Below are 16,626 nucleotides of genomic sequence, written 5' to 3' on the forward strand. Positions count from 1 at the left end.
CAAACCAGTGAGAAATATTCGGGATTGGATCAAATCCACTGAAGAAGAAATGGAAAGAACGGAATCCGTGTCACGTTATTGTCAGTGGCGTGGATGTGCTCCCGGCCGCCGGACAACTCCCGAACCCCAGCAACGCCAGGAGGCAAAACAGGCAGCATTCCACGAGAAACGGGCCCGGTACTACATTAAACTGCGTATTAAGAAGATGCAAGCCCCTTTCCGCGTTTCGCTGCGCACATCACGTAGCGCGTTTTGATTGCGCATACCTGACCCGTTTCTTAAACGGAAGGCACTCGGGAAATATTGCAGAGAAACGGCGCCACTGGTGGTTTGTGAATATCAAGAATTTCGCTACTGCTTCAAAGATGAGACAGCCATGGCAAGATGGTTACCTACCAAGAGAGTGCGCGTTCATACTAAGGAAATATTTGAACATTGTAATTTGTCTGTTAAACGTATTTATGTATAATGAAACACTGTATTAAAATAAGAAAATACTGCCTTTGTCGATTTGGCTTGAAAACAAAGCCAGTGAGACCTGCATTTCAATTCAACACAAAATATACTGAAATGTGGGTTTCGTGTCGTTGACACAAGACTGATTTCTATCTCGAAACATAGTCTTCTTCGATAGGTCGTGCACTGGGCGTGGATCCCTGTCAAGTCATAAAATATAAACACATGAAACGAACTACATTTGGAAGATTTTGAAAACATAGCAAATCTCATTAATTTCAATTTTAAATGAGATATTGCGAATTGTGAAGCTTTTGTCCGTATTGCAGTAATTACAAAAAAAAAAAAAAAAATCGTGATTCGTGACTGGGTAAGCGATGCCGGGCCATGGCCAGGTAGCGATGTTTGAAAGATTGCCATATTCTTTAAGGATGTCCTTGAACGCAGATCTCATCTGTACATGCGTGAAATCAAATGTTTAAAAATGACAAGCGGTTTTGTATAATAGTGCATTGGTGTAATAATGCTTGCAGCTGCAGGCATTCAAGGTTTTAAGCAATGTGATAAAACGGCAGGTGCACCATTGCAAAGGTGAAAATTTATTCAAATACAAAGACAATTTCCCGACTGAAAAAAGATCCTGACAGACGAACTGAAACATTTCTTGAGCATGTTTATTTTATATATTTATTATATTATATTTAATTATAATTCTATTACAAATAAGTAGAAAAAATTCAAACAGCTCCCTTGACACAAACTATTGTGGTTGTAGTCACGCTGCATACAAAAATTGTGCCATGTATTTATTTTTTTACTTTTATGTATACAACCAAAGAAAAATCAGACCAAAGAAAAGACTCCCCCCGTATCTTGTGCCCCAGATGGTACATTCCGGTCGCGTTTTCATTCTCCTCCCTTCTGCCTTCAGTGCCCTCCATCTCCCAGCGTTCTGTCATTTTCTAATGTTAAGGGCATTGTGACATCCTTGTGGTCCTGTGGTCCTTGCATCTTTTAATTATCCGAGTAATTGCTAGGAAGCAGCAGAGGAGGTACGTAATGTCCATTTTGTCTCATTAGACAGCAGCATTTATTGACACTTATTTATGTAAAACGTGTCCAATCTGCATTGACACGTTCATTTTCAGTTACTATGCATTAATGTTTGTTCAGTGGGCTCTGTATATTTCACTGATGCCCCAGTCATCACGCAGTACTTATTATTCACCTCCATCTTGTCCTCCATTTATAGGCCCTATGAGCTATGACTCAGGAAGTTTGACAGATTACTGCATTGCATTGTTTTGCATTGTATTTGCATTGTTGTCTGCATTAGATTTGATCATAGAAGAACAAATGAAAATTCAGAAGACAAGAGGAGTTTAGGCTCTGCAAAGCTGCAGTAGCCTAATATTCCCATGCGCTAGTTATCCTGAAAGCTATGGTTTTGAAAAGGACAGTAGTGGCACAATTTCACATAAGGGTTATGTCATAGCTGTTTCAACCAAAATACTAACAATGTATACAGCCTCAAAATGCACCCATCCAAGTGATAGCTCTTGCAAGGTCATATTTAAGGCCCTCCAATCACAGGGCTGCTAATGCAATACAGTGATTATGAGTATAAAGGCTTGTGAGTATGTCTGTGTTTCCTCCATTTAGCAGATTTCATGTGAAGTCTGACCCCGATTTGGAGAGATTATCTTCCCTCTTTTTTCTTTAGTGAAGCAACACAGAGCTAGCAGCAGCAGCAGCATCACCGACAAGCCCACACTTTGGTCCCGGAATCCATGGAAGCCAAGGCCAAGTCTGCTCCTGCTCCCAAAGGGCCATCAAAAGCAGAGAAAAGGGAGCCAGCAGCCCCACGTAAAGTTGAACCTGCCCCAGCAACGCCGGAACCAGAGATACCTCCTCCCCAGGATGGGGCGGCAGAAGGTGATCCAGGTGATGGGGCTGCGGGCAGCTGCACAGACTCTCTGGAGCATCTGAAACCTTTCCTCATTGGTGGTGCTGTGATTGCAGTTGGAGCCATTTTGATTGGGGCGATGTTGCTAGCAAAGAGAAATTAAAATCCTAATCTCGAAAAATTAACTCTATGTAAAATTGGTTCACAAATAATCATGGTAGATTTTGAAGATGGGGAGTTGCTCTTTTTTTTTGGCTAGCAAACATATATGTATAAAATATTACTAAGCAATGAAGCAGCTAATTTTTTTTTATTGCAAACATTTTATGCATGAAATTTTAATTTACAATCTGTTAAAACTACACCATAGTGCTGAACATACGAGACGATTATTTTCTGGTTGCTTATATCTGCTTTTTATTATTTCCTCAAATGTTGACAAAAACACACAGTATTTGCGTCGTATGTTCAATTTCGAAAGAGCTCCAGAAAATTGTACTCCTGGTGTGGAAAATGCAGATTCTAGAATTCACTTTTCTTTTCTTTGAAAGAGCAGAGTTGTAAAAATGTTACATTATATGACAAAAGACTAAGGGATTCAGAATGCTGAGGTTTATGAACGTCTTGTGGGAGAATATGACGTATATGGCAGACTAGTGTTGCAATGTTATTTCTTGAAGTAGATTGTAGAATAAGAAGAATTTTTATGTTAGAATCAAATGATGTGACAAATCAATAGCCTTTCATGTACAACACAACATCTGAAAATGTTCTGCATCTATATGTTCACCTCTTATCGTAAATACTTTATTGCGGACCAGTCATTAATGGTCCCGTATCGAGTTCAGAGCCTGCAGTTGAATCAGGCTTCATTTCACTGTGCGTATTCCATCAAGAACAACTATCCAGAACAACCTTTGTGTTTTCAGTACCTTATTAATATCTAAGTATAGCCGGGCACAATTAGAGTGCTAATGTAAAGGAAGTGGATTAGTCAAGCAGTCGTCATTTCTATGTCTGCACACATTTGCGCCCTTGCATGTGTTCCCAGCATTGTCTATTCACACAGTAATGTCCCAGTTGAAAAACTACACACCACTTTTCTCTGGTTGCAAGTGAACATTTTTGCAACATAGTCATCACAAATGTTGTATGTGTGTACATTGTTGCATTCTACACCCCTAATGCATCCAAACAATACAATGCCAAAACTAGAACTAACTTCATCTGACCTTGTACAAATAAGTGTACCAAAAAAAACCATCTTCTTTTAATAACTTAATAACAGCAGCGTATAAATGCAATAATTCAGGTAGGATTCCTCAGTTAGCACATTATGTTGTGCTGTAGCAAGTTATTTCACATAGATGATGCGATGTAATAACACTAGTGATGGTCAAGTATGATGTTTCATAAAATGGCAATGATGTTAGAGGTGATAGAAAGTACAGTATGTATTTATGGTGACTGTAATGATGGTTATATTTTTGATATATTACTACTCTCTCCTCCAGTGTACACAAAGAATGTGGTTGTGATGCAACCTTTATTAAAGGAAGTGAACCAATGGGTATTTGTTTTCTCTGAGAGTCCAAAGATAATGCAAATTGGGAAAGGTTGTTGCTGGCTTACCTACTTTTAAGGAGAATATATTCCATGTGCCACCAATAGTCTAATTGCAAACATCACAGGACCAAACCCAGAATTCAGGTGAGCCGTGCTGGTTGTTGCCTGGGGCACTTTAATGTCATTCCCAGTCAAACAACAAGTACCAATAAATGGAAAAATATCAGTACCCTGAATTAGATAAATATGGGTGGATTTATCTGCCTAACTCATGTTCCACGAACGCAGTATTAATCTCAGTGGGTGTGCGTAGAACATTAATATAAAGAATTTCTTTTGACTTGACTTGTCCTTTAATAATTATGTAAACAAATTCTTGAGACCTTTGCATAAATAACCCTTTTCTGATGTCTTTATATATGTATATGGCTATTAAAGCAGGCCCATTTGTATGTGGAATATATATTTAAAACAAATGTTCCTGTGAATTCAATTTAAAAGAACTGTGATTTCGTAGTATTTGTCGTGAACGTTTTTGAGAACGCTTCTGCATCAACAAGGACAAATGTAAAAAATACTCATTTTGCCTCTACACAAATAATAATAATAATGTAATGAATGTAACCCACAATGCATCATTCAAGGAACAGCCGCAGATGTTTTTTATTTTTACATGAAACATGGTACCGGAAGTGATGTACGTGTACCTGATTTTACCGGGAATATTTCTGTAAAACGAAGAACTCTACCTTCGTGCTTTGGAGCTCTTTGGTCGCTATTATACTTGGTTTGACATACTGCAACTGAACCACTGAGGGTAAGTTCAAAAAGACCTTGACATTTGTTCTTCAATGTTGTTAGTAATTCGTAAACTCGTGCATGGAGTCAGCTACCCACGTTGATGCTAACATCGTGGCCAAACCATGGGGTTTTGTTGTTAGCTTAGCATGAGCCCACCAGAACCAGTCACGGACGCTATATTCAGACATTATGAGAGCTTTTATGATTTTACCACCGTTAAAGTGGTCCAACAATTGAAAATATTTACTCATAATAAATAATTGTAATACATACATTAATAACCACGACTCATTCTCACCTCCAGTCCGGTCCAATCATTAGAATCTGTCTGACAAAATGTAGCCAGCCACAAGATCTCCAAAATTTGTGACAACAGAAGAAAAAGTAATGAAGTAAATAATTAAAAAGCTGACATTAGAAACAGCTTTGTAGCAGTTAGAAGTACACATAAACACCACCTATGCTGGTACTATAAATAAAAACAAATACCAAACTCTTGTCGATTTTAAATGTGTTTAGAGTTATGTCAGGTAGAAGTTATTTTGAATGTACCTAGTGAGGTGTCCAATTTATACAAGTTCCATGTATGTTGGAATTAATGTTTTTTTTAAATGTAATTACGTTTCTAGGTGTCTTGAAAATGATCATCCCAGTGCGGTGCTTCACATGTGGAAAGATCGTGGGTAACAAATGGGAGATGTACCTTGGCTTACTCCAGGCAGAGTACACCGAGGGGTAAGAAAAGCAAATCTAAAAGTATTTTATTTTCCTAACAAATGTCGATTGCCTATAGTACATACAGGTTATTTACAGCCTGCAGTCTGTCATTAACTTCATTAAATTGAACCCTTTCTTCTCACTTCCTCAGTGATGCGCTTGATGCCCTGGGGCTGAAGAGATACTGCTGTCGAAGGATGCTCCTGTCTCATGTGGATCTTATTGAGAAGTTGTTGAATTATGCCCCCTTGGAAAAGTAACTGCTACCGGCCTCCTTTAATAAGAATGTGATCTTTGGAAGGTGTCTTCTTTATTTTGATGCAAAAATGCTTTGACCACAATATTTTCTTTTTTTAAATAAAGGTGATAAATGTCACATTTCCCCTTAGTGTTGTACTGTATGTCCTGTGATAACCATCAAAGAAGACTTCGATAAAAGAAATGGAGGAGCATCAGATTGACTTAATTACAAATATACATAGTTTGTTGTAAATTTTTCAAATTCAACTCCGACAATAATAATACTTTTGCCATTTTAAAGTGTACTTCCAGAGCTCCCATATTGAGGTCTTGATGGGTTAAGGGAGCAATATTGTAAAGTTTGATAAATATATTTTTATTATATAATACCATTTTTGTGTCGCATCTTGTATTGGCCCAAATAGTCCCTGTGGTTTATTTTAATGCATGGCAGATATGCCACATCACTTGCCTATGTCTTTAAATCTATCATTTATTTTTTCAATTATGAGGTGACCCTAGTTAGTAAGCCTGTCGGTCCCACCTGCTTCCTCATTTGACATTGAGATGTCAGATATTTTGCTGCCATCAGTATTGATGCTGAAAAACGGAGTGTCTCAAATTCACCAGACCAAGAAAATGCCGTATTGAATTGAGATGGCCGAGCCAAGACGGCATCACAGCTCATTCTCGACAAATAGGTTTGGAGAACTATTATAAGCTTACTTTAACATAGCCAGTGTAACAAAAACTGTAACATACATGTTGGCGAAACAATTGGAATTCATAAATGTATCCCTAGATATCTCCTTGGTAGACCTGAAGAAAAATCTTACAAGAGTGACAAACACATTCAGATGTTCGGGTGGATTGTTTTATATTACAAAAGACAACAATGACACTGTGTTAAATACATTTAAGTGTCTTGCACATGCAAGGATTCCTTCTAATCCGAATGACTATGCACACAGTATTTAATTTGAACAATTGAAGTCCCCGTAAGAGTAGAATGAAGAGACGATGCAAACTTCTGGAGACACATCTTTTGTCTTTTTAAAAGATTGTGTCAGAACAAAAATTGTGTCGGAAGAAAAATCTGTAACCTTCATGTATGTCAACGGGAATCTAAAAAGAAATTAGTTTAATTTTAAAAAAAACCTACAAAATATGAGCTAGGTATTCCACCCCCTTCAAAATTATTTCAACATTATGCTCAAAACATGGTTTTCCTCAAAATTTGACACTCCCCGTTTTTCAGATGTATGAAACTGAACTCAGGTTCTTCCATATCTTGATGCATGTGATTTTCCAAGGCACGATATCAAGACCTGACAAAACATTTCAGACACTAACCCAAAAAATGGGACAGAAGGAACTTTAGTGACAAAAGCTCTTCAAATAGTTGCTTTGACCAGGTGCTTTTTGGTCCGATATACTTGGTCAGCTGCGAGGCCCTATGCAGACAGGCAAATCACATCTGGTTAATTCTTTTGAAAAGGTGGACTTACAAATATTTCAAATGGGACCAAGAGGTAGATGGACCGGAGTTAAATTTCAAGTCAAAGCAAGTTATCAAAAAATCAGTGACATTTCAGTTTTATGATAAAAAGGAAACATTGTTAGATTCTGCTTTTGCTTTTTTTTAAATGTTCAAATTATTTAGGTAACAATTAAAAAAAAAAAATTAGCATAAAGGCAAAACAAAAACATTGAAGGGGGACTAAGTACTTTCTGAAAGCAATTTTTGACATTTTGCAATTTCAAGTGACATGATAACCTAAAATGAAATGCAATTGTTCTGGTGGTAAAATGATCAGTAACCACTCGAGAGTAAATGTACAGGCGGCGGGCATACCAGTCGGTCATTGTTGGTTTTGATGGCGGTCCGAGAGTTAGAGTGGCTCACGAGGATGTGCTGGCTACAATGTTACAAAGTCAGCGGTAGCGTTCTCTGTAATCTCTGTGCCTGTCCCGTGAACGGCCCCGGTCCTTTTCTCGACTCCAAGAACGTTCTCTGTGCCTTCTTGACGTTCCAGCGCCTTCCCAACGAGGCGAACCTTCTCTGTGGCGCTCTCTCTCCCGTTCTCGCTCCCGATCTCTGTCTCTGTCCCGGTCTCCAGAATTACTGCCACTCCTATAGAAAAGGTGTGATACTGAAGTATTGAGCCTGCCTTCTCATTTATATCTTCTCTATTTATATCAGTTACCTGGGTCCCCAAAAGTTGAGTACTGTTACTCGTAGCGGTCTGATAAAAAGTGATATCGAACATCCCTTATTTTTATAAATCATGTACTTTGTCTGAATTCAGCCCAATTTCCATGCATGGTATGAAGCATGCAAAAGCAAACAAACCTATAGCCACAGTTTCCCTGGATGGACACCAGGCAGTCTTTGAGGGAGGTGACGAGGGCTTGGCAGCGCTCATCCCTATACACGCTGGACTGCTTGATGATAGCAATGGCTGTCAACAGCGTTTCCATCGCCACTCTCTGGTCTCCTGTAATTGCAAACATTTGCAGTGTCCAAAAAGTGTTGATCGCAGATTGCAAAAACATGTAGCGTACACATACATAGACTAGAAAGATGCTGGGAAATCCCACACAGTTGAGTTGTCCCAGTGAGTCCTCAACATTAGGGTTTAGTCCAACCTTCATACTATAGTACCCCGAGAATTCAAACTTGTTTCAATAGGCTATTCTTTCTTTTGTAATGAAGTACCGTATGTCTCAGATTTGCAGCGAAACACGATGGGATCGGGTGCACTTACCAGCTGTTGCACCTGTCACAGCCTTGGTAATGGCACTGCTAGCCACAGCTTTATTTCTCTTCAACAATTCTTCATAATCTCTGTCACCCCTGAAATGTTTGCAATGCACAAAGAGAGATACAGTCAATCTGATCAATGAATAATGCAGATGCTAAGATATTGTTTCATAGCTATGAATATTGAATTGTGGTTGGAAAAAGACTGAAATCACACGCATCCTCACTTTTGTTGACCGTAAGCTTGACTTCTGTATCTGTCTTGTGCTGGGGTAAAGTAAGCAGGATTTATATGCAGACTTGGAGGCGGCTGGCTTGGTGCATTGAAAGGTGGAGGGGGGAACAGATGCGGCGGAGGGATGTTGATCGGCACCGGTGGGAAGGGAGGAGGTAGCTGGCCAGGATACGGGCTGGAATGTGGGGGAAATACATTTCCAATTGGATGTGATGGAAACGGAGTGGGTATGCTGGGAGGATTGTTATCCCATGAAACTGACGAGGACACTTGTGAATCGGTGTCCTTGGAATTACCGCGCATTGGGAAACCTGTGAATAGCACAAGAGCACTTTTGGTGAATCCATGTAACATTTGCCATGAATGTGACTCATGCGCAAAAATACTGGTCCACTTACGTTTATTAGCGACATCCTCAAACACGCTGAAGTTTTGATAAGTGGCGAAACGGCAGTCTATGCTTTCCCCATCCAGTGTACAGAGGGGAATTTTCTCCAACAATATTTTTAATGAATTTTCTGAAGTCACCACCACCTTTGCATAGCTGTAGTTATGAGATGAAAATGTGCATGAAGATCAAGTAGCGGTATTCAGTAGCTAATTGAGGCTTAAAGACACGTATTATGGAAAAGCAACTTTTTTTTGTTTTTAAAATCATTAAAAAATGTTCAAGACTTAAAGACGCAGATCATGGAAAATCAACTTTCTTTGCTTTTAAAAAATATTTTCTTGTGTATCTGGAGCATCCAGGAGTGATTTCTCCGTTTTCTATGACGTTTTTTTTTTTATCTATTACATCACATAACTACAAATGTCAACCGGAAAGGGAGGTGCACATCTTGCGGCCTTGGGAGTGTGAAGTATCTCATTTGCAATTAAAGAGACCGCCCCAAAACGGCTTGCTCTGAGCCGCACCTCAGAACAAGTCGAAAAGAGGGACCCGTGATGGAATTCAGACAAAAGCATCGTTGTTCCACTTTATATAGACCACAACTAAATAAGTAAAACGTAAAACAGTAGAATTTATTACAGTGAAAATGGATGGATGGATGGATATTTAGGCTTTAACATACTTGAAGAAATGGAAAAGTCACTTACCCTCTTGATTGGCCATTTGCTTTATTCTCAGCAAATTTTATTTCATCAATATCCCTCACCCCTAATTTATGGGTCATAAGCAGCAGATCCTTGTCAGATGTCCACTAAATGGTAATGGATATAAGGGAAGAAGGACCGGTTACTTTACAGTAGATAGTTTGCATGACCAATTTATGCAGAGATGAAAGAAATTCCAAAGTGTTTATATACTTTTTCCTCCTACTCTAATAACCCCCAAATAGCCAATGAAAATGCTTATATGTGTTTATATACTTTTTCATCCCGCTCTAATAACCCCCCAAATAGCCGATGAAATTCATGTACTCAGACTAACTACTCATCTTAATTAATGTACAGAAGGCTACTGCAGTGATTCCCAACCTTTATTAAGCCAAGGCGCACATTTTGAGTTCGGAAAAAGCTCATGGCATACCAAGAAAACAAAAAATGTCACGCAAGAGGATACACATATTGCTTTTATACTTGTAGTTTCTGCCAGCTAATCGAAGATTATTTTTCAAATAGAAGATCACTTGTCACTTTTAGTCTCTGGCATAGACAGATGACAAATGTTTATTATTTATTCGGAAAAAAAGACGTTTTTGAACCAATTAAGTATAGTTTTTGTTATTTGTTGAGCTCTCAGCCTTTCACCGCACACTAATGTGCGCCGGCACACTGGTTGACAATAACTGACAATGTAAAACTTACCCAAGAGAAATTCCCAATATACAGTGAGAATTTCCGTGCCTGGTTTGATTCCTTTTCCTCTGCTTTCACTGTGGTGACATTATCCTTTACTTTAGATGATGTTCCACTGCCAGCATCTGAGTTCAAAGTGGTTTTCTTGTCTTGATCCATTGAGCTCGAAAGTACAGCATCATCAAAAAGGTCGTTTGCCTCATCTAGTCTGTCCAAATCCTGTGGTGAGATTAAATAAATCAGATCATTTCCATTTCACCGTGTGCAGGGTATCAACAACAACAAAAAAGGACTACTTTGCAATATTTGTACTCCACGGTATTGCTAAGCATCGTCAGGTTAGGAGGAAATGCTTGCAGGGTGAGTTCTAAACAATTAATTAAAGAAAAACTTGAGGCAATGTACAAGAACTTTGCTCTCTTTCCAAACATGCGGATTTGAAGTGACCGTACAAGACCGCAACAGGAGAAACAAACTTCAATTAAAAATAATTTTTGACACAAAGAAAAGTCCATCGTCGGTGGTGTGGTCAGTGCTTTCGCAATGAAGCAAGACAAGACTCACCTCGTCGTTAGGCTTCGGGTCACCATACAACTGTGCGGTTGCCGTTTTGGATTCACTCGGTCCGGCTGCAGCCATCACGAGGGCCAGAGATCATTCAAAGATGACAATGACGGTGATGATGGTTCTATTTTTGTTTTTCCAGATGGGTAGTTTTGAAATGCACATTTACACAAAGTGCATCATTACCGAAAAGCGAAAAATCATGCAGGGTTAGATTTATACTTTTGTTGACGTCGGACAGTAGCTAACGCTAGCAAACGTCGGGACCGGATAAATAACAACGAATGTGGATTAGTGAATAAACGTAGCACGATAGAACGATGCCTGGTAAAATAAAGTTTAATGAAAACAGTGCACACGTCTTCCCACAGATTATTTCGTTGATACAATTTCGCATTGGGCCATTGACACTGGTGTTGCTAACGTACCTGCTTGCTCACGTGTATCTGCTAAATGTTACCGGTTAGCAACATATACAACATTGGTTCCTACTCCTTCATCGACTGTGAAGGAAGGGACTAGAATAATAAGATTTACACGTTTGAATGGATCTGATTACAAACGCACATGTATAGTAATAGCTTTGTTCCTTGTTTGGCTGACTTTGTAATGAAAACTTTGCCGAAGACAAACGCAACTGTTATATCAGCGATATCGCGTCACGTGTCTAGCGTGGGCCAATCACATCGTGTGTGACGTAAAGGGGCGTTTATTGTTTCTGACGTTACGCGACAAGTCTGCAGAGGTTACCGTCGCCAGTCAAGTAAAATGTTGTCCTCGATCATTGCGAAAAGAGTGAGTTTTATTTCAAGAAATTCTGTTTTGTGGTCTGTTAATTACAACTTTGAATCGATGTACTTTACTTGTATTTAATTGAGGCGAGCACGCGACATTATGCAACTCTCCTTCGTTGCGTTCTGTCATTGGCAACTTGTAATTCAATGTCTGGTTTCCCTCCACCCCCTGGTATATGTAATAATACTACAAAGGGTTGAAAGAAGACAGGACCCCCACATTTAATATTGCATCTCTGTTTTTTCTCCATTTGGTTATTGCCACTATGATGTGTGTTGGTCCATTCAGTTACGATATGATGCATGACGCTATCTTGACTGACAGACCACCCCCTTGCAAATATAATCGCTTACCAGAGCCTTAGACCAGTTCTTGGCTGGCCAATATGGATGTACTGTTTGAACAATGAGGCAGAGGTTAGCATGTCCGCCTCACAGTTCTGAGGTACAGAGTTTGATTCAGGCTGGCTGTGTGGATTTTGCAAGTTTACCCCGGCCCGTGTCTGTGTGGGTACTCTGAGTAAAATATTTCTGACAAGTTCAAAATATAATTTATCTGACTTATGTTTGTGGTTTCTCATCAGCTGGTGCCAGGGATCTGCCAGACAGCATGGAGACCTGTGGTCACTGGCCTGGTACCGACCCGTTGTTACCGTGGCGATGCACCGGATGATGCTAGGACTGACCTGATTGAGATCCCCTTGCCCCCTTGGGAAGAAAAGGCCGGCGAGCCCATTGACATCAAGAGACGTCGCCTTCTCTATGAGAGCCGTAAAAGGGGCATGTTGGAGAACTGCATATTGCTCAGGTTAGTAAGCAATCCATCCGCTTGTTCTCACCGGGTCTCGGGTGTGCTGCACCATATCCAAGCTGACTTTTGGGCGAGGCTGGGTACTACAACCTGTTGCAGTCGCAGAGCCCCAATAAACAAACAACCATTCACACCTATGAACATTTTTAGCCTTCAGGCACATTTGTTAACCAATCATCTATCGTGTTGTCCTTTTGAAAGGTTGTAATCAATCATTAAGTGGTCCCGGTTATTATTACAGTACTAGTTTTCTACATCTAAAGGCTAAACAAGTTGGTTCACTTGCATGATTTAGCCCTGCACCAAAAATTCAGACTACTATACAAATATAACAAAGCTCGGTTTAGAATGGCAGACAATTTATGAAGCTATATAAAGGGGCTTTCCCGGTCACGTACTTCAAGATAACTGGGAAAAAACGTCAATCTAAATCTAGCATTGCTGTAAAGGTACATGTGTTCAATCTTCAAATGTTGCTGATGTCTTCAAGTATTAAAATCCTTTGGTGCTGGTAACATTGCCAGGTGATGTTTAAAGTTACTGCATATTTTCACTTTAAATGATTTTCTGTTCCCCTTGTAGCATTTTTGCCAAGCGATACCTGAATACGATGAGTGAGACCCAGCTGCAGCAGTATGACAGACTCATTAATGAACCAAGCAATGACTGGGACATCTACTATTGGGCAACAGGTGAATGAAGCATTTCATTGCTGTATTTTTAAAATAGCTGTTTTCTATTTGTTTTGTAAAAAAGAATGTGTCGACAGTTTTTCTGAAATTTAAATGATCATCTTAGAGGGTGAATGGGTAGTGAAACGATGAGCAATGTAGGCAATCTCCATTCATCTGTCCATTTTCCACATTATTGTTATTGGTGAGCCGTAATTTATGCTCTGACCCGATTGTTTTTTTTAATACTGTATTGTAAAATGAATGGATTCACTTCCTGTTTTGCTTACAGAGGCTCAGCCCACACCAGACATTTACCAAGGAGAGATCATGGATATGCTAAAGGAGTTCACAAAGAATCGCAATCAGGAGCAGCGTTTGGATGCCCCCAGCTTGGAATACCTGGAAAAAGAAGGCCAATGATGATCATTCCCCTTTTAACAAACTCTTTCATTTGAGTGCTGAATGAAACCATGGTAATAACCTACTGTGGAAAACGTCCGAGTGGACTACTGTACAGTCGGTTGCCTCCAATGTTTTGTGGGTTACAATGTAATGATAACATTTATTCTTTATTCTTCCCACATGTCCCCCCAATACACTACCCAACGCTTATAAGAGGTGCCCTGAAGACATATTATTATGTGTGATACAATTAGTTTTATTTGCATGTTATTTTATAAACGTTGATCTTCTCTGGGTACTCTCATCACCATTTTCCAGTTGCCAGAGGTTTGGTTATTACTTTAGTGTTAGGCATATCCACATTCAGGGCCGGAAATAACAAGGAGTGGAATAAATCACTTTTTGTAATCATTAGACCATTTCTTGCCAGAATTTCTGTCTCATTGTTTTGCATTTGAGAGGCACCTTCATGTAAATAAAGTAAACATGACAGTACCTACTGTAGCGTCTAATGTGAAGAGTTGTGAAATAAATATCTTATGTAGAAGAACTGGAGGGGTGTCAAATTTGTTTACATCATATGCCACATTATGATTATGGTGGTGATTCGATAAATGTTAAACCGTATACGAGGTGGGTAAATTTCACCAATTCAGTATGTGCAGTGGAAATAAAAAGTCCACACACCTCTGTTCAAATGCTGTTTTTCAATTAAAAAAACGACTCAAATCATTTCAAAGCTTTTCATCATCGATGATATATAACTGGTGTAGCTCAATTTTTATAAAATCATGTATTTCAAGAGGTTAAGTAAAAATAAACTGAGATAATATGACTGTACTTCCTCTTTTGAAAAGATAGTTATATTTGTAATTTATGGTGGAAAAATGTAAGGAGACTTTATATCCTCTACCTTCGTTATAAGTTCACAGTTCAGTTCACATTTTCTGCGTCAACGGAACAAAATGAAAGAGAAAAATGGCACATGTGATGACAATTCAAAATGACCCATTAACTCCATTTTTTTCTAAATGTATGTCCAGCAGATGGCGACAAGGTATGATCGAATACAACCATTGAGGGTGTGATGTAAATGTCTCCAGTACCGTACTTTAAGTCGATAATGGCACATATTGAAATCACATCCATCTGCCATAATGTGAACCTGTCAATTCTAAATCATCATGTTTGATTTATTTGGATGAACGTCTTCCAAGTTATCACGCGTGTTATAGTGCTCATATGGGTCATTATGAGGCACTCTGGATTTCAAGCCAACCTTTTTTATTGCATCCTAAGCACCACTGAAATTGTCTTTCCTTTTAAAGCTCATAAATGTTAGCTCTGAGGCATTTACTGTAAATATGGCTCCATACTCACGTCCCTTCAAATTTGCAACCCTCAACTGCAGAATGGAGGAGAAAAGCCCTCTGGCCAGATGTGGGCAGATTATTAAATTAGATCCAGTTTGCTTGTGCATGCTCGTGAAATTATAATGTGTACATAAGTCAGACAAGGTGTTTTAATAATACACAAAAAGAACAGCACGTACCAAGCACAATTTGTGTGACCAATGTCTTAAAATATGTTGGAATATTTATTCTGCTGGGTACATTTAATAGCGAAGAGCCCTCTGTGTGTGAGATTTGAAAAAAATATATTTTCTTTTTTTGTTGAGAGTGCAACTTCCTGTAAGAGGTACTACGGTATGTGTGGGGGTGTATTTATAATCATAAATTATCAATAGGTTAGGTCACAAGAAGGGTAAAATGTTTGAGAGTTTGTATTACAGCCCTATTTTCATTTTTTTGTTAGTTGGTATTTTCTTGTTGTCCAGTGTCTTTTGGGATTTAAATTTCACACTATGCCTTTCAACCCTTTGCAGTGATGTGCCAAAGCTGTTTGTGGACTGAAAAAATCAAACGTTTGCTCATTTTGGGCAGACAGAACCGATAAATCCCCTGAAACATTGAAGTTGGTGTTTGTGGGCAGCACCACAATTTCCTTACCGATCCCGTCCAATATAAATTAGGGGCTGATACTGCTTTAAATCACCCGTACAAAACAGTATTGCAATACATGGTTCTGAATGCTATTGACCTCTGGCGCTGATCCAGAACTGAAGCGTATTAACTTGAAAAGTGTTTCTAATATTCTTGTTACCTAATTTACTGTTATTTGTATCATCCTAGGTATGAATATTTCATGATCAAGCTGCAAAACACAAATTGCTGTTTGCTGGGGGATGCCACTTCACATTCAAATGTCCTTGAGGCATGCAATGCCCTTCACGCTGACATCTCATAATGAATGTCAGACTCTATGACATGCAGATTATATATCTTGTCTTGGCCGTCATATATATTTCTTTGCCATATGTGGGCATTCCGGTCCTTCCACAATCCAAAACCTTGAATATGAATATGGAATATCACATGCATGGTGACATGTTTGTGATTAAGGGCTGTACAAATAAAACTGACTTGACACAACACAAGGTTACTGTTCTTCTTAAATGAGTAAATGGTCTTGCTTTAAGTGCAGTAACAGGGGGAGTATAATTATATTTTTTGTGTGCAGTAACAGGGGAGAATAATTATGTTGGTAATTCTTGGGGAACTAGTGTCTTCATTGTGAAGGAATAAAACCGTGCTACTTGTGGAGCTCTGAGATTTGTTTGGAGTATGCTTTCATGGTTTTCCTACGCACACCCACTATAGCTATCTGTGGCCCAGCATTGCTGTCATCCTCCACCGCTGCTTCCTGTGTCGTGACAGCTCCGCGTTTGATCCTCAGCTGTGTCGCCACCCTCTGCTCGCTGGGAATTTCAATACCTCATTCTCCTGCTCCCTTTATCCGTCCACCTCCCGCATCCCCAGCATTCAGCTTGCCTGCC

The 16,626-nt window shown here is 39.3% G+C and overlaps 3 protein-coding genes and 1 long non-coding RNA gene across 8 annotated transcripts; 3 read left to right on the forward strand and 1 right to left on the reverse strand.

The window, feature by feature from the left end:
* Positions 1-94: 94 nt before the first annotated feature.
* LOC119120190 lies at positions 95-3,929 on the forward strand. 2 transcript variants are annotated; one of them, XR_005097482.1, is made up of 3 exons: positions 95-177; positions 1,388-1,508; positions 2,180-3,929. It is a non-coding gene; the product is annotated as an uncharacterized LOC119120190 (long non-coding RNA). The 2 variants fall into 2 exon arrangements; XR_005097481.1 differs by lacking the exon at positions 95-177 and having other exon boundaries at positions 1,346-1,508.
* A 662-nt stretch (positions 3,930-4,591) lies between these two features.
* On the forward strand, positions 4,592-5,834 carry LOC119120213 (DNA-directed RNA polymerases I, II, and III subunit RPABC5). The gene is made up of 3 exons (XM_037246888.1): positions 4,592-4,745; positions 5,359-5,464; positions 5,598-5,834. Exons 2-3 carry the CDS (start codon positions 5,370-5,372, stop codon positions 5,704-5,706), a joined length of 204 nt encoding a protein of 67 aa, XP_037102783.1. The 5' UTR covers positions 4,592-4,745; positions 5,359-5,369; the 3' UTR covers positions 5,707-5,834.
* Positions 5,835-6,538: 704 nt separating this feature from the next.
* Positions 6,539-11,623, reverse strand: LOC119120211 (cleavage and polyadenylation specificity factor subunit 7-like). Of its 3 annotated transcripts, none has more exons than XR_005097484.1 (9): positions 11,050-11,598; positions 10,495-10,704; positions 9,784-9,887; positions 9,084-9,229; positions 8,678-8,996; positions 8,455-8,543; positions 8,040-8,184; positions 7,542-7,820; positions 6,539-7,140 (listed from the first exon to the last, which is right to left on the reverse strand). XR_005097484.1 is itself a non-coding variant. In XM_037246884.1 (9 exons), the coding sequence occupies exons 2-9, from the start codon at positions 11,122-11,124 to the stop codon at positions 7,622-7,624; spliced, it is 1,287 nt and encodes a 428-aa protein (XP_037102779.1). In that variant the 5' UTR covers positions 11,125-11,173; positions 11,478-11,623; the 3' UTR covers positions 6,539-7,621. The 3 variants fall into 3 exon arrangements, 2 of the variants coding, with proteins under 2 accessions (XP_037102779.1, XP_037102778.1); XM_037246884.1 differs by having other exon boundaries at positions 6,539-7,820; positions 11,050-11,173; positions 11,478-11,623; XM_037246883.1 differs by having other exon boundaries at positions 6,539-7,820.
* Positions 11,039-14,276, forward strand: sdhaf2 (succinate dehydrogenase complex assembly factor 2). Of its 2 annotated transcripts, none has more exons than XM_037246887.1 (4): positions 11,039-11,161; positions 12,428-12,651; positions 13,237-13,346; positions 13,618-14,276. In XM_037246887.1, the coding sequence occupies exons 1-4, from the start codon at positions 11,150-11,152 to the stop codon at positions 13,746-13,748; spliced, it is 477 nt and encodes a 158-aa protein (XP_037102782.1). In that variant the 5' UTR covers positions 11,039-11,149; the 3' UTR covers positions 13,749-14,276. The 2 variants fall into 2 exon arrangements, with proteins under 2 accessions (XP_037102782.1, XP_037102781.1); XM_037246886.1 differs by lacking the exon at positions 11,039-11,161 and adding an exon at positions 11,703-11,844.
* The last annotated feature ends 2,350 nt before the right edge of the window (positions 14,277-16,626 follow it).

Source organism: Syngnathus acus, chromosome 3, assembly GCF_901709675.1.
Source record: "Syngnathus acus chromosome 3, fSynAcu1.2, whole genome shotgun sequence".
Taxonomy (NCBI): Eukaryota; Metazoa; Chordata; class Actinopteri; order Syngnathiformes; family Syngnathidae; genus Syngnathus; species Syngnathus acus.

What these genes read in the sequence shown, in the direction of transcription:
- sdhaf2 (XM_037246886.1), top strand. Translation starts at nt 11,818, where the DNA reads ATGTTGTCCTCGATCATTGCGAAAAGA. An exon ending in CCTCGATCATTGCGAAAAGA is followed by an intron (nt 11,845 to 12,427) that starts GTGAGTTTTATT and finishes GTTTCTCATCAG; the next exon opens with CTGGTGCCAGGGATCTGCCA. An exon ending in CATCTACTATTGGGCAACAG is followed by an intron (nt 13,347 to 13,617) that starts GTGAATGAAGCA and finishes TTTTGCTTACAG; the next exon opens with AGGCTCAGCCCACACCAGAC.
- LOC119120213 (XM_037246888.1), top strand. Translation starts at nt 5,370, where the DNA reads ATGATCATCCCAGTGCGGTGCTTCACATGTGGAAAGATCGTGGGTAAC. An exon ending in CAGGCAGAGTACACCGAGGG is followed by an intron (nt 5,465 to 5,597) that starts GTAAGAAAAGCA and finishes TCACTTCCTCAG; the next exon opens with TGATGCGCTTGATGCCCTGG.
- LOC119120211 (XM_037246884.1), bottom strand. Translation starts at nt 11,124, where the DNA reads ATGGCTGCAGCCGGACCGAGTGAATCCAAAACGGCAACCGCACAGTTG. An exon ending in ATATTGGGAATTTCTCTTGG is followed by an intron (nt 9,888 to 10,494) that starts GTAAGTTTTACA and finishes ATTACCATTTAG; the next exon opens with TGGACATCTGACAAGGATCT. An exon ending in TGTGACAGGTGCAACAGCTG is followed by an intron (nt 8,185 to 8,454) that starts GTAAGTGCACCC and finishes TTGCAATTACAG; the next exon opens with GAGACCAGAGAGTGGCGATG.